At 49.1% G+C, this 12,539-nt stretch overlaps 2 protein-coding genes across 2 annotated transcripts; one reads left to right on the top strand and one right to left on the bottom strand.

The window, feature by feature from the left end:
* Nucleotides 1-3,884: 3,884 nt before the first annotated feature.
* On the top strand, nucleotides 3,885-9,479 carry CDV56_105860 (non-reducing polyketide synthase spyA; the record flags this gene model as incomplete). The annotated part of the gene is made up of 2 exons (XM_026759479.1): nucleotides 3,885-4,517; nucleotides 4,581-9,479. The coding sequence occupies 2 exons, from the start codon at nucleotides 3,885-3,887 to the stop codon at nucleotides 9,477-9,479; spliced, it is 5,532 nt and encodes a 1,843-aa protein (XP_026614120.1).
* A 360-nt stretch (nucleotides 9,480-9,839) lies between these two features.
* CDV56_105741 (acetyltransferase spyB) lies at nucleotides 9,840-11,201 on the bottom strand (the record flags this gene model as incomplete). Its single annotated transcript, XM_026759360.1, has 2 exons — nucleotides 9,840-10,368; nucleotides 10,426-11,201. 2 exons carry the CDS (start codon nucleotides 11,199-11,201, stop codon nucleotides 9,840-9,842), a joined length of 1,305 nt encoding a protein of 434 aa, XP_026614119.1.
* Between the last annotated feature and the right edge of the window lie 1,338 nt (nucleotides 11,202-12,539).

Below are 12,539 nucleotides of genomic sequence, written 5' to 3'. Positions count from 1 at the left end.
CAACGAAGACTTTGGGTATACTCGCCTGACGTTCGATGTCTATAGTGGACTTGAGCTCGTTGGGGTTGGCTTTGGGGTAAAAGGAATACTCAACCTTATTGAGATGCAGTTTCCCATGATGGAGACTGTGAGTGCTAATAGTAGAAGGTAATCATACTACTGGAAGGCAGCGATGTGCGCATTATGCCTTCAGGCAATACCAGCGAAGCAATATGGATAAATAGCCTCCGAGTTTCCCTCGCTGGATGGCTTCTCTTCCATCCTGCGGATCCGATAATATTGACCCAGAATTAGAACCTAGAAAGATGTAAGACCAGGCCTCGTGGCCCAAGTATCCTTTCCCAGAGCACATAGTAACGAAGTAGTGTTTCTTATGCGCCGTGAGGTGGTTGATGAGATGGATAAAATCATAACGACAGACTACAATAGCATATTCATTGTCATACTAGATATAAACCGTAGGTGATCCTCGGCAGCTATCAGCATCCTCTCTGAATGGCGATTATGAGGGTATCCTCAACAAGGGTGAGTAGGGCTTCTCTAACCCCTCCTGGTAACTAATGAGGCTGAGGAGATGCATGTTAGGAGAGAGTTAAGGATATTTAGCTGTCGTGGCTACTTCTATTTAGTAATAGGCTCCTCAGGGCGCCCTAGGGCAATCTTATATAGAAAGTCTACTTCTCATAGTACAAGATTTTGGCTAACATTTGATTTAGATGTCTTACACAGCTAAGGGATAAGCTCATCATTCTATCAGGTCTGGCCAAGGAATTCCAGAAACTCAACTCAGACATCTATGTCCCCGGACTATGGGGGAAAGGTATTCTCCACGGCCTATGCTTGTCAAGTGACTCCCTCCGATAATCAACGATACAATCTTTCAGAGTTGTATATCGCGCCGTTTTGGTCCTGGGCTTCTCTAAATAGTAAGGTCCGGTACAGAGGAACCATATTTAGCAGAGACCAACAACTTCTGTCTTCCTATGATACTCCAGTGCTATCGATTCCCGAGATACCTAACATCAACATACTCCTTGAGGGACCAGATACGTTTGGCCAACTAGCCGGCGGGTCCATAGATCTACGAGGCAAGATCAAGCAACTCGACACCCAACCACGTGCTTTCTGAACCTTTCCAAGAAAGGTCCGTCGTGTATGTGTCCTCTAATGATGCCTTCGATGCGATCAAATGTACTCGGGTAAACTGCTTGTGTATGTTTGACTAGGGACATTCAATGGAAGGTATTGGCGTGAATCTTGCACTGGTCAGATCCCATGAGACAGGAGATGAAATATCATCGAGTAGGCTACATACAAAGCGGTATGACGACTATAGTCTATCCAAAAGCACCATCATGAGAAATATCACTAGGATTGGCTATCGTCAACCCTATTGCTATTCTACTCGGTCCACAAAGCAGGACTTGTGTTTGTAGAGAGACATATGCAGGTTGGGCCATTTTTTCCGTCAAAAGGCAAACACATGTCTTTAATTCTACCCTTCTCAACATGTATTTCGAAGATTCGATTATTCACACTACGCATGGGTCGGTCGATGTCCTCAGGGACCAATCAGCTATAGCTCTAATGGCAAAGAGGGAAAGCATGAGCGAGGTTCTTGGCTCCCGGCTTGTTCGGCACGTATCAATCCCTCAAATTGCCTTAAATCGACCCCTAGCTGAAGACGTGAAAGGTTCTGATAGAGTTCCCAAAGTCAAGGATGTATCGCCGGACATCTTCGCCGTCTACATGAACAGGCAATCCCAGTCACGGCAAGTCCTATCCTTGACAGTCGCACATGGCATTGTTTGACCATAGTGCTCGAAATTCGGTAATAGTTGCCTTGTGAGGTACTCGCAGTGATTCTAGACATTTCCTTGCCTCGCAAGAAGCATCTGGCAACCTGCTTCAATGGAATTCCAGACATGCATGGCAAAATCCTCAATGCGACTTCTTTTCTCCCCAACCAAGTTGGGCGCGTTGTATCCGGCAGTTCCGAGTACCTGACCCCATAATGGTTCAACGTACATGTTGGGCCCGGTGATGGCTACGATTCGTCACGGCTCCGAGATAAGCTTGTCTAATGAGTCCAGAGGGCAAGCAGGAGGTGACACGGCGTAATGTGCATGCTTCACAAGCTCTCAAAAGCGGTATTTGTTCGTCAAGGAAGGCGCACTGTACATCTCGTATTCAAAATAACTCTCTGGCAGGAAAAAGCATATTCGTGCGTGCCAGGAATTTCCATGTCATGATAAGTGTGGCATGCAGTGTACTATCCCGGATGAATATCTCTGAACCGTTGGTTCAGACCATGTGTGATGCGCAATGAATAATATCAGGCGCAAATAAGAAGCTTGGTCAATGCGGTTCTGGATGAATCTAGGCCATGAGTCTGCGCATTATCAGGCAAGATCCCTGCATATCTTACGTCCCAGTTGCGGCATGCACACACTGTATGCCCCGAGTATGACAGGGGCATTCGCAGGGGAATAATAGGTCATGATTGGATTTGCTGTTCGCAACTGAGCCTTAGTATGCATAAACTGATTAGCGTGGTCATGCAAGTAGCCAGAATTGATATACTCTGTATACCAATCATTACCTTAAGCATTGTCATCTATACCGGTTCTTCCCAATTCAGAATCGCGGGATATCCGTAGCGGTAACTATTCATGCAAGATGAGGTTTCGACCAAATTTAGGGGTCCGTGCTCGTTGACGTTACAAGACAGCCTGACAAACGCCCCTGCACCATGCAAGCCGAGGAGTCCGTGGTGGACTCCCTGTCGACCAGTAAAGACTTTCTCGGAGGATTTCCGTCTAGCCCAAATACCATCGATGATATGCGGACCAAAGAGCGACATTCCCATCTCGACCGGCGAATTTGCAACAGAAGCACGAGGCGCTTGGAACACGTCAAGTTATTATAGACCCGAGATACCTGATAGGGCTGACCAGCACACTAGCACCCTACGTTTTGCTCTTCCAGCCTGCAGGTCTCCGGTGGCGCGAGCCCAGTTTGTCGGAATGCGTCCGAGAAAGAAGCCAGGGCCTGAATAATGAGCCCATAGCGTCAGCTGAACACCAGGGGCTGTTGACGAGGAAAAACCACTCAGGCCATGTGAGGAGTTGCACTTCAGACGCGAAGTGATGACCTTGAATGATCCATCCGCATTGTAAAGCCGCCCACATGCCTTGGACCTGGCTTGGCCTGATTTCCTTAACGCATCGTAAGATAGATACGAAATTGAAAGTCTGGATTTGTCTCTTACTGCATCTTACTGGATAGTCAAAGGGCCGACATGATATTACCTTTGCGCTTGCCAGGTACACCGCCGGACCGTATGTGACATGGATCCGTGGGTGTGCAATATGTTGTCTTATTCAAGCTTTATCATGGAATCCAATCCAATCAGCAGGACAGATTGGCACGCAGCACTTTTGTATGAACCCGCACCCGGTCCCAATGTAATGTATGGAGGACTGGCAAGTTTGACCGGCCTTCCTTGCTATCCACTTGCAGTTACCAATAGCCCTGATGATGCAAGGACAGGAAGGGGGAGCGTGGTGGATTGTATTCATCCAGTGGAAGATAACAATTAGTAGCTTGAACGAAGAATAGACGAATCAAATCGCTGTGATAGTTCGAGTTCGAAGTTAGGGTCCTCGATTCGAATGACTCGGCTTGCTTTCTGGGCAAAGACTAACAGGTCCATTCATCATGGCGATTCTCTAATCAGAATACCCTTTTATGAATGGCCTTCTGACGATGGTCAACCATCTACCCAGCAAATGCTTGATAGATGATAGCGTACAATCGACCTTGGAAAGCGCTGTGACGAACAGGATACCGCTTCTCACTTGAGCGAAGAGTACTCGTTCCCCATGGCTTCAGCATATCCATCCGCCGTTGTTTGCGGCTCGCAGACCCCTCCGCCCTCCAGAGACTTCCTACAGCGCATTCAATCAAATGTCAAAGACCCAAAGTTGAAAGAGCTTGCCAAGGCAGTTGATGACCTGCCACGATTCTGGTCACATTTGGTCGAGGTCAAGCCCGTCTTGAGCCAAGTCGACGACGAGCCCCTGAAAAAGCTGAAAGATTGGGCCACTGCGGATGAGTGTCTTTTGGAAATACCAGAAGGCTTGCCAAACATTCTAATGGCACCGCTCACGGTCATTATCCACCTGGTTCAATATCTCCGATTTGTGCTCTCCTTGGATGCCGATGATTCCCAAGAAGACAGACATCAACGTATTCTGCATTCGATTTGCAAAGGGGGATTCCAAGGACTTTGTACAGGCTTCCTCAGTGCTGCCGCTCTGGCATGCTCCGGGTCGGAAAGAGACATATGGTGCAACGCTACTGTCGCATTGAGATTAGCCACGTGCGTTGGCGCCTACGTTGACCTGGACAGGTTGATGCATGGGAGTACAGGAAGCTACACCTGTGTCATCATACATTGGGAAGATAGCAGTGGAAAGGATCGAGTAACAGATGTTCTGAAACAGCATCCTGGGGTGCGTACCGAAACATGATGCGGGAGTCCGATGTCAGCGCGTGAAGCTAACAGCATCAAATAGGTGTACACATCTGTCGAGCTTGACGATAGAAGCATCACCGTCACAGCCAGACTCTCCGAGGTCTCGTCGCTGCGGGCCGACCTGGAAGCACAAAACGCTAAGGTGACAAAAATTCCCGTCAACGGACGATATCATAGCAAGACGCATGCCGGAATTCTCCAAGACCTCCTTGAACTCTGCGAGACTGAAGGGTCCCTTCGCTTCCCCATTATTGACACACCATTGGTCCCCTTGAGAAATAACACCACCGGGGGTTTGATCACATCAGCGGAGAAGCTGCATGAGCTTGCCTTGAAATGCGTGTTGACGGAGCCAGCTGACTGGCTCTCGACCATGACAGAGACTGTTTCCAGTTTTATATCACAGTCCGAGAAAGCTGAGCGGCCGCTCATATTGGAGTTGGGCCTTGTGAGCTGTCTCCCCCGATCACTTACAGCATCCGCAAGCCTTCAAGTTTTCTCGCCGCCGTTGACCTCGACCGTTTCGCCGAAAGAAGAAAAGTCATCGATGACTGAGGAAGGTCATTATCACTACCCTGAGCACTCTATTGCCGTCATTGGAGCTGCTTGCAAATTCGCTGGTGCAGAAGCTATGCACCAGTTTTGGGACCTCATTCAATCAGGAGGCACAAAGATTGGGGACCTTCCCGAAGGCAGAATTGCGATATCCAACTCGTGGCGCAAGGTGCCACAGGAAAGACCTCTAAGGGGCAACTTCCTTTCCAATGCAGACCACTTTGACCACGGACTCTTCGGAGTATCTCCACGGGAAGCTACATACATGGATCCGCAACAGCGGATTGCGTTACATGTGGCGTACCAAGCTGTTGAGTCATCTGAATACTTTGGGAATAGTGCTAGAGACAAGAATATCGGCTGCTACGTTGGCGTCGGAGGTTCCGATTATGACCATAACGTCGGCTCTCATGCTCCGACGGCGTTTTCATTCACAGGCACTGCTCGAGCCTTTGTGAGCGGTCGAATAAGCCACTACTTTGGCTGGACGGGGCCGTCGATGACCATTGATACTGCGTGTTCCTCTTCAGCTGTGGCTATCCATCAGGCATGTAAGGACATCAGAATGGGCGAATGCAGCATGGCTCTGGCAGGAGGAGTCAACATAATTTCCTGTCCGAATATGCAACAGAACTTGGCGGCGGCCAGGTTTCTGAGTCCGACTGGTCCTTGCCGCCCATTCGATGCTTCTGCTGATGGCTATTGCCGTGGAGAAGGATGTGGCTTTGTCATGTTGAAGAAGCTATCATGTGCTGTGGCCGACAATGATGATATTCTAGGCGTGATTGTCGGATCGGCAGTGAATCATTGCGATGGCAACGAAGCAATCACGGTCCCAACATCACACTCGCAGGTCAACCTCTATCGCAAGGCTCTGTCGCTGGCAGCCATGCAACCCAAGGACATCACCTACGTTGAGGCTCACGGCACTGGTACTCCGCGGGGAGACCCAGTCGAATGCAGAAGTATTCGGCAAGTGTTTGGGGGTTCCACGTTGCATTTTGGCTCTGTCAAAGCCAACATAGGGCATGCAGAGGCAGCGTCAGGAATTGCAGGGCTCCTCAAAGTGCTGTTGATGATTCGAAATCAACGAATACCACCACAGGCCAATTTCACCACCTTGAATGCATCGATTCCGCCACTCGAATCGGACAACATGTCGATCCCAACCAATGACCTCGAATGGAAGGCCACTTTCCGTGTCGCTTGCATCAACAATTATGGGGCAGCGGGCAACAACGCCGCAGTGATTGTTTGCCAGCCGCCCACAAAGAGACCGCGACCAGAGTCTAGTGCTGGCAATAATGACCGACCACAGTTGTCTCGATATCCATTCTTGATATCTGGGCAATCGGAAAGGAGTCTGAAGATGTACTGCACTGCGCTCAGTCGGTGGTTAGAAAATACCCACGCCCCATTGTCACATATCGCGTTCAATGTGGCTCGAAGGCAGAATCGGACTCTTCGTCATCGCATCATCTTCGATGCAAGTTCGCGAAGTGACTTAAACAGCATTCTTGGAGAGAAATCGAGGCCGCATGAGCAACTATCGTCGCCTTCACCTAAGCCCAAGCCAGTTGTTCTGGTCTTTGCAGGCCAAACCGGGAACATTGTTTACCTGCATAAAGCTGCGTATGAAGGTTCAAGTCTGTTGCGATCACACATTGATCAGTGCGATGGGATTCTCCGCAAATTGGGCTACAGTGGCCTGATCCCATTCTTATTTGGCCAACAGCCGATAGAGGACGTAGTGCTCCTTCATTGCCTGTTCTTCTCGCTGCAGTACGCATGCGCCGCGGCTTGGATTGATGCGGGCTTGCCCGTCAAGCGTGTGATAGGCCATAGTATTGGTCAGTTCACTGCAATGTGTATCTCAGGAGTTACGACGCTTACCGATACACTGAAGCTGGTTGCGGGGCGGGCCAGATTAATCCAGCAAAAATGGGGCAAACAAAGGGGCTGTATGCTTGCCGTTGAGGTAGGCAGGCAGGGAGCTCTCGAGCTCGTCCGCTCAGTCCAAGATCATAGGATCGAGATTGCATGCTTCAATGGAGCCAGGAACCACGTCCTAGTTGGTACTGAAGGGGCCATCCAGACAATTGAGGCCAAGACATCATTGAAGACCCGAAAGTTAAAGACTACCCACGGCTTTCACTCTGAACTAGTTGACTCTTTGCTGGATGACTATATGGTTCTAGCACGGAGTATCACTTATGCCACGCCGAATATTCCGGTCGAAACATGTTCAATGGGTGCTAGCTGGAAGGAGTTCACTCCGGAGATGGTTGTTCGTCATTCGCGCGAAGCAGTATATTTCTTCGATGCTATTTCTCGAGTTGATGAAGAGCTAGGACCTTGTACGTGGGTCGAAGGAGGCGCCGGATCCAGAGGTATAGCACTTGTGAAGTGTGCCCTGGGGACCAAAAGCAGCTCAGGGCATTCTTTTCATCGTCTACAACTGGATTCGCGCGAACCTCTCGCATCATTAGCAGAAACAACCTTGCAGATGTGGAATGAAGGCCTTGATGTGCAGTTCTGGCTCTATCATACCATAGAGAAGACAACATTTGACTCTTATGACGTTCCTGGTTACCAATTTGAAGAGACGGCATACTGGCTTTCATGTTCTGACCAAGCACGCCAAAGCGACTCTGAGCGGGAGAAGATCATTTCTGACCAAGAGAAGCCACTAGTCTCTTTGCTGCGTTACGAGGACTCCAGACGCGAACAACGGGAATGGCATTTCGAAATCAATCATTCTCATCCGGACTTTAGCAGATACTTGAACGGACGTGAGGTCCTTGGGGAGGCTTTGTGTCCTGTGTCGGTGTTTGTCGAGCTGGCCACTCAAGCTGTGGCTATTTGCGGTGGCCACGAATGCTCGATGGCGTCTACTCGTGTACAGGTTCTGGATCTGGAAATCCATAACCCGCTTGGGCGCGCTCCTGGAGTTCGCGTTGGCCTCAGGCTCAAACATGTCGGATCATGCAAGAGGGGATTCTCGATAATCAGTGAAAAGGACGCCCAGAGCATATGCCACGCGACAGGAACGATTTCACTTCAGCAGGAGCGACATGGCAAATCCAAAATGGGGTCCCAGTGGTCGGCGATCCAGAGGGTAATCGGATACAGTCATATCCAGAATATCCTGAATGACCCTTCGGCGATTTCCATGAAAGGAAGCTTAATATATAAAATACTCGAGAAAGTGGCCGAATACGAGCCTTGCTATAGGGGCATCAAAGCCATGACCATAAAAGACACCGCGGCAGTCGCCCAGCTGGAAATGCCGGTGATAGATCGCAACAACTCGGAAATAGCAGTCTGCAACCTGATGGACCAGTTCGCATTGATCGCAGAAGTACAGGCGCTGTGCAGGGATGATTGCAAGAGAGATGATGTATTCATCTGCTCCGGCGTAAGTGAATTGGCCACATTCAAGTGTCTTCAATCAGAGACGGGACCATGGACTGTTTATACTCGACAAACACGCCGCGGGTCCAGGGAGCTCGTGTGCGACACATTCGTATTTGACTCAACTAATAAAACTTTGATCGCCGCCATTCTCGGAGCGAGGTTCATTCGGATTACGATCAGTTCTCTCCAGGGAATTGTCAAGAGAGCCGGTCTCAACAGTCCGACTTCGGAACCCTCGGTCAAGAAGGCAGAAGAGCTATATCAACCAGCCATTGAATCATGCCGCCCTTCACATGACAGTGATGTCTCGAATACCCTCCCTATACTGAGTCGGCTGCTTCACGAGATAACTGGAATTCCTCCAAGCGAGGTTTCCGCCAGCACACTCCTTGTAGAAGCTGGTGTCGATTCCCTCGCCGCGACTGAGTTGGAAAATCGGGTTCAAGAAGTGTTCAATCTTCACAGACCGGTCTCTCTCTACGAAAGACAATTTGACGTTGGGACGCTTTGTCGAGAAATTCAGACGCAGCGAGACGACCGGCTTGCTCGAGCTTCGCGAACGACGACTGCCACCCGGAATACTTCATCCTCTCTCGGCCGACGTACATCATCCACTGAATCACTGTCTGACGATGCGGAGGCACGACCTTTTAGAGAGAGCGATGCTGTGCTTGCCCAACTATCAAGGATGTTGTCACAGAGCTTCAATATCACAGAGAGCATACTCCCTGAAACCGAGCTTCGGAGTCTAGGTTTGGACTCTTTGGTCGCCGTCGAGCTCGAGTCTGATCTGGAGGAAGCATTTGGCTTAAAGGTTGATTTGATGCGACTGAGTCCTGAGCTTACGATGGGCGAACTCGCGCGTCTTATTTTGGCGTCCAAGCCTCAAACGTCTCGCCACATGGCACCTTCCATTGTGGATTCTGGACAAATGACGGAACCAGAGAGTCAGACGTATTTCGGTTGACAACTGCGTTGAAACTCTGGACGATAGTGTAGATTTGGGCGTGTTTTTGTGATGGACATTTCCTTTTGCTCTTGTCGAGAGTGTGGTGGATGCTTGGAATGAAGTGCCACAGAAGGTGCGAGCCCTAAGTTTGAGCCCTAATACCGGATTATCTCCGGACCGAACGGCCAATCATTTGCGATTAACGTTGTCCTCTACCTGCCTGGATATCTTAATGATCTCTCTGTGAAGTTCCTAATAATACTTTAATGGCGTTTATTCAATCATTTATTTATATGTTTGCACTCCACTGTTTCCTATAATGATTACTACCGATAGTGATAATCCTGTTGCTCGACTAGAGGTCGTTGTGGCATTGCTCTAAAGCTCTCCGCCAAACACATATTTTACTACAAGGCTTCCGCCAACAGTCATCGCAATGGCTGTCGGTGTACCAACAAGCTCTGGAATATTGAGGAGGAACAAGCTCTTTCCTCTTGACGCCTCCATAGGATACAACCAGACTGGAGTCGTGAGACTAAGCCAGCTGCACACCCAGATGAACCCCACAAGCTTATGCCAGCACGGCACAGAACGTCCATCAATGGCGACGGAGGAAACCCTCCCAGGAGGACGACTGTCAGTGAGTCGAGACCAAGCCGCCTGAACCGCATCTTCAATCATAATACCTAATGGCATGGAGCAGAAAAAGAAAAGGGAAGTCGACTGGCTCAAGGGGATGCCCATGAACAGGTCAGACATGACATGCATCACGCCTGAAAGGAGAAACACAAAGAAGATGTTAGTATATCGTTCGAGCAACGACGGCCGAGGGAGAGCAAGAAGATCCCGTGCCAAGTAGTTGCTTGTCGCGGTGAGCGGCCATCGGAACATCTGGTGCCAATATGTACTGAAAACGATAGGCCCGTTAGCAGATTCCAATGTCATCTGTATGGTGGCCACTCACCCCCAGAAATTGCGGATAGTGTATGCCTCTTTTGCGCGACCAAACAGTGGTGGCCAGTCCTCCGGAGAGTCCAGTCCTATGCCAACACACAAAAGAGACGCGGTACGATAGTCAATATCCACCGCTGCCCGCAAAAAGGTAAACCAGAACATTAGTGAGGTCATGATTCGCGTCCACCATTCCTCCTTGGAAACATGGAGGTAGCCTAGGTCATAAACAGGCTTTGAGAGTCGTGATGAGTCTCCAGCAGCTAGATAGCTTGTGCAATTTAGGAATAAGTACAGCCAGGCTATGATAGCAGCCTGTCTCGTCAAGAATGCACTGCGAGAGACTGACGCTTTCGGTTGTCGCGCGAGGTATGCTGGGTGCGATGGAATCTTTTTCGCCTGCCATGGTGTACGCACGCCCCGCAAATGCATAAATAGACGGGCAACTTTGAAGGTATTGAACAGGAAATGATCTCTTGGTTCAATAACCTTTGTATGAAGCAGCTCGTTCTTGTCCAGTGCGTTGATCAGGACGAGGTTGAAGCCCTGGATGATCACCATAAAAAGCTGGACTCCCACCTTGGTGGTGTATGTGGCACTCTCATCATGCGATATCGGGATGTGAAGCCATCGAGAGAAAATAAAGACTGACCAAAAAATCCACAAGTACCTGAGAAATGAGTTTTTCTTGGTGGTCAGGACCACGATGGCAGGGACCAAATTCTGAGCGAGAAGGAAAGGAAAGGCATACAAAAGGGTTTCGAAGACCCTGCGCTCGCTTCCAGACATTCCTTTGACTGGATCCAAGAAGTTGCTGCACAGGTACAACTCACAGGAAGATAAAATGACGTCTGGTTTTTTAAGATACGTGTCCTAGGGTCGATTTTTCGTCAATCGGATCCTAAGTAACTGATGGTGAAGGACCTCAAACACGAAGAAGGATTATCTAATTCGGAGATATATGCTTTCTTTTCTTTACCCTTGGAGGGCCAAGTATTTCTTGAAACTTTCATTATCAACTATAGTTCGCTCATGAGGATCCGGAAGTGCCGAACCGGGTCGTACGGAGCTGAGAATATCAAATAGGCCAGGAAATCGACTGGTAATGAACCCATGTAAGGTCAAATGAAAAGAATGTTTTCAATGTGGTGCTCGTCCTCGCCATAATTGCAACAAGCTAACGCATGCAGACGCCCCCTTTGCGATTCGAAGCTCCATGCATCGGGATATCATATCAATTTATATAGAGAAATCCTGTGCATAGACGGAATTTAGTCAACTAACTTGACACAACAGAACAAGTTATAATTCAGTGCACTGACCGCAACTGGAGTTTCACCAACGGAATATTGTTTGGCTTTGATCAAGCATCACTCCATAATGCTCGTTGCTCTGATCTACGACATCCTCAGCACTCGGCTGTTGTGGATGTCTGTAGCCGTCTATTGTCTTACCAGACTGCTTTTGGTGCTTCTGGAATGCGATGAATCGACAGATATACCCTTTCACAACGACAATGTCACAAAACACCCAGAAGAACTGATGAGATCAGGCTTCACCAAGGCGAGATCCACCACGTGTCGTTGAGTACTCAGGACTAACTGACTGATTGAGTTTCAGTTTCAGTCCAAGGATGCCTCCAGACTCGTCACTGACGTCGGTGCAAGGTGCATTCGGTCCTCCGAATGTGCAGAAGAATCCACAGCCCTTGACAAGCTCGGTATGGCGGAGAATTTTGTTGAGACCTTTCATTAACATCGTGCTTGGTTCAAGGAGTTTCAGAATACTCCTTCGGCAATCACCCATTGAATCAACTGGGAAGAAGGGACTTGAACTCGTGTCCCTCAGAATGCGAGGAGTATGATCTAGTTATTGTTCAGCTATTGATGTCGGTTGCTGCAATCTACACTATCAAGTAATTACTGACTCAGGTCCTGTACGATATCTGCGGATGAGGATTCTCCACCGTCCAACTGGAGGACGATCTAAGCATGACGGTCCTCAACCATATGGAGCTCTTGGATAGAGTCGTTCAGGAGGGCCAGCAACCCAAACCCATCGCGATGCGCAATCCATAGATCCCTCATACCGTTCTCACCTTTATAGCCTCTTACCATCCTTCCGCCC

Source organism: Aspergillus thermomutatus (assembly GCF_002237265.1).
Source record: "Aspergillus thermomutatus strain HMR AF 39 chromosome Unknown NODE_104, whole genome shotgun sequence".
Classification (NCBI taxonomy): domain Eukaryota; kingdom Fungi; phylum Ascomycota; class Eurotiomycetes; order Eurotiales; family Aspergillaceae; genus Aspergillus; species Aspergillus thermomutatus.
Note: the sequence above shows the minus strand (reverse complement) of the source record. Positions and strands in the feature narration are given on the sequence as shown.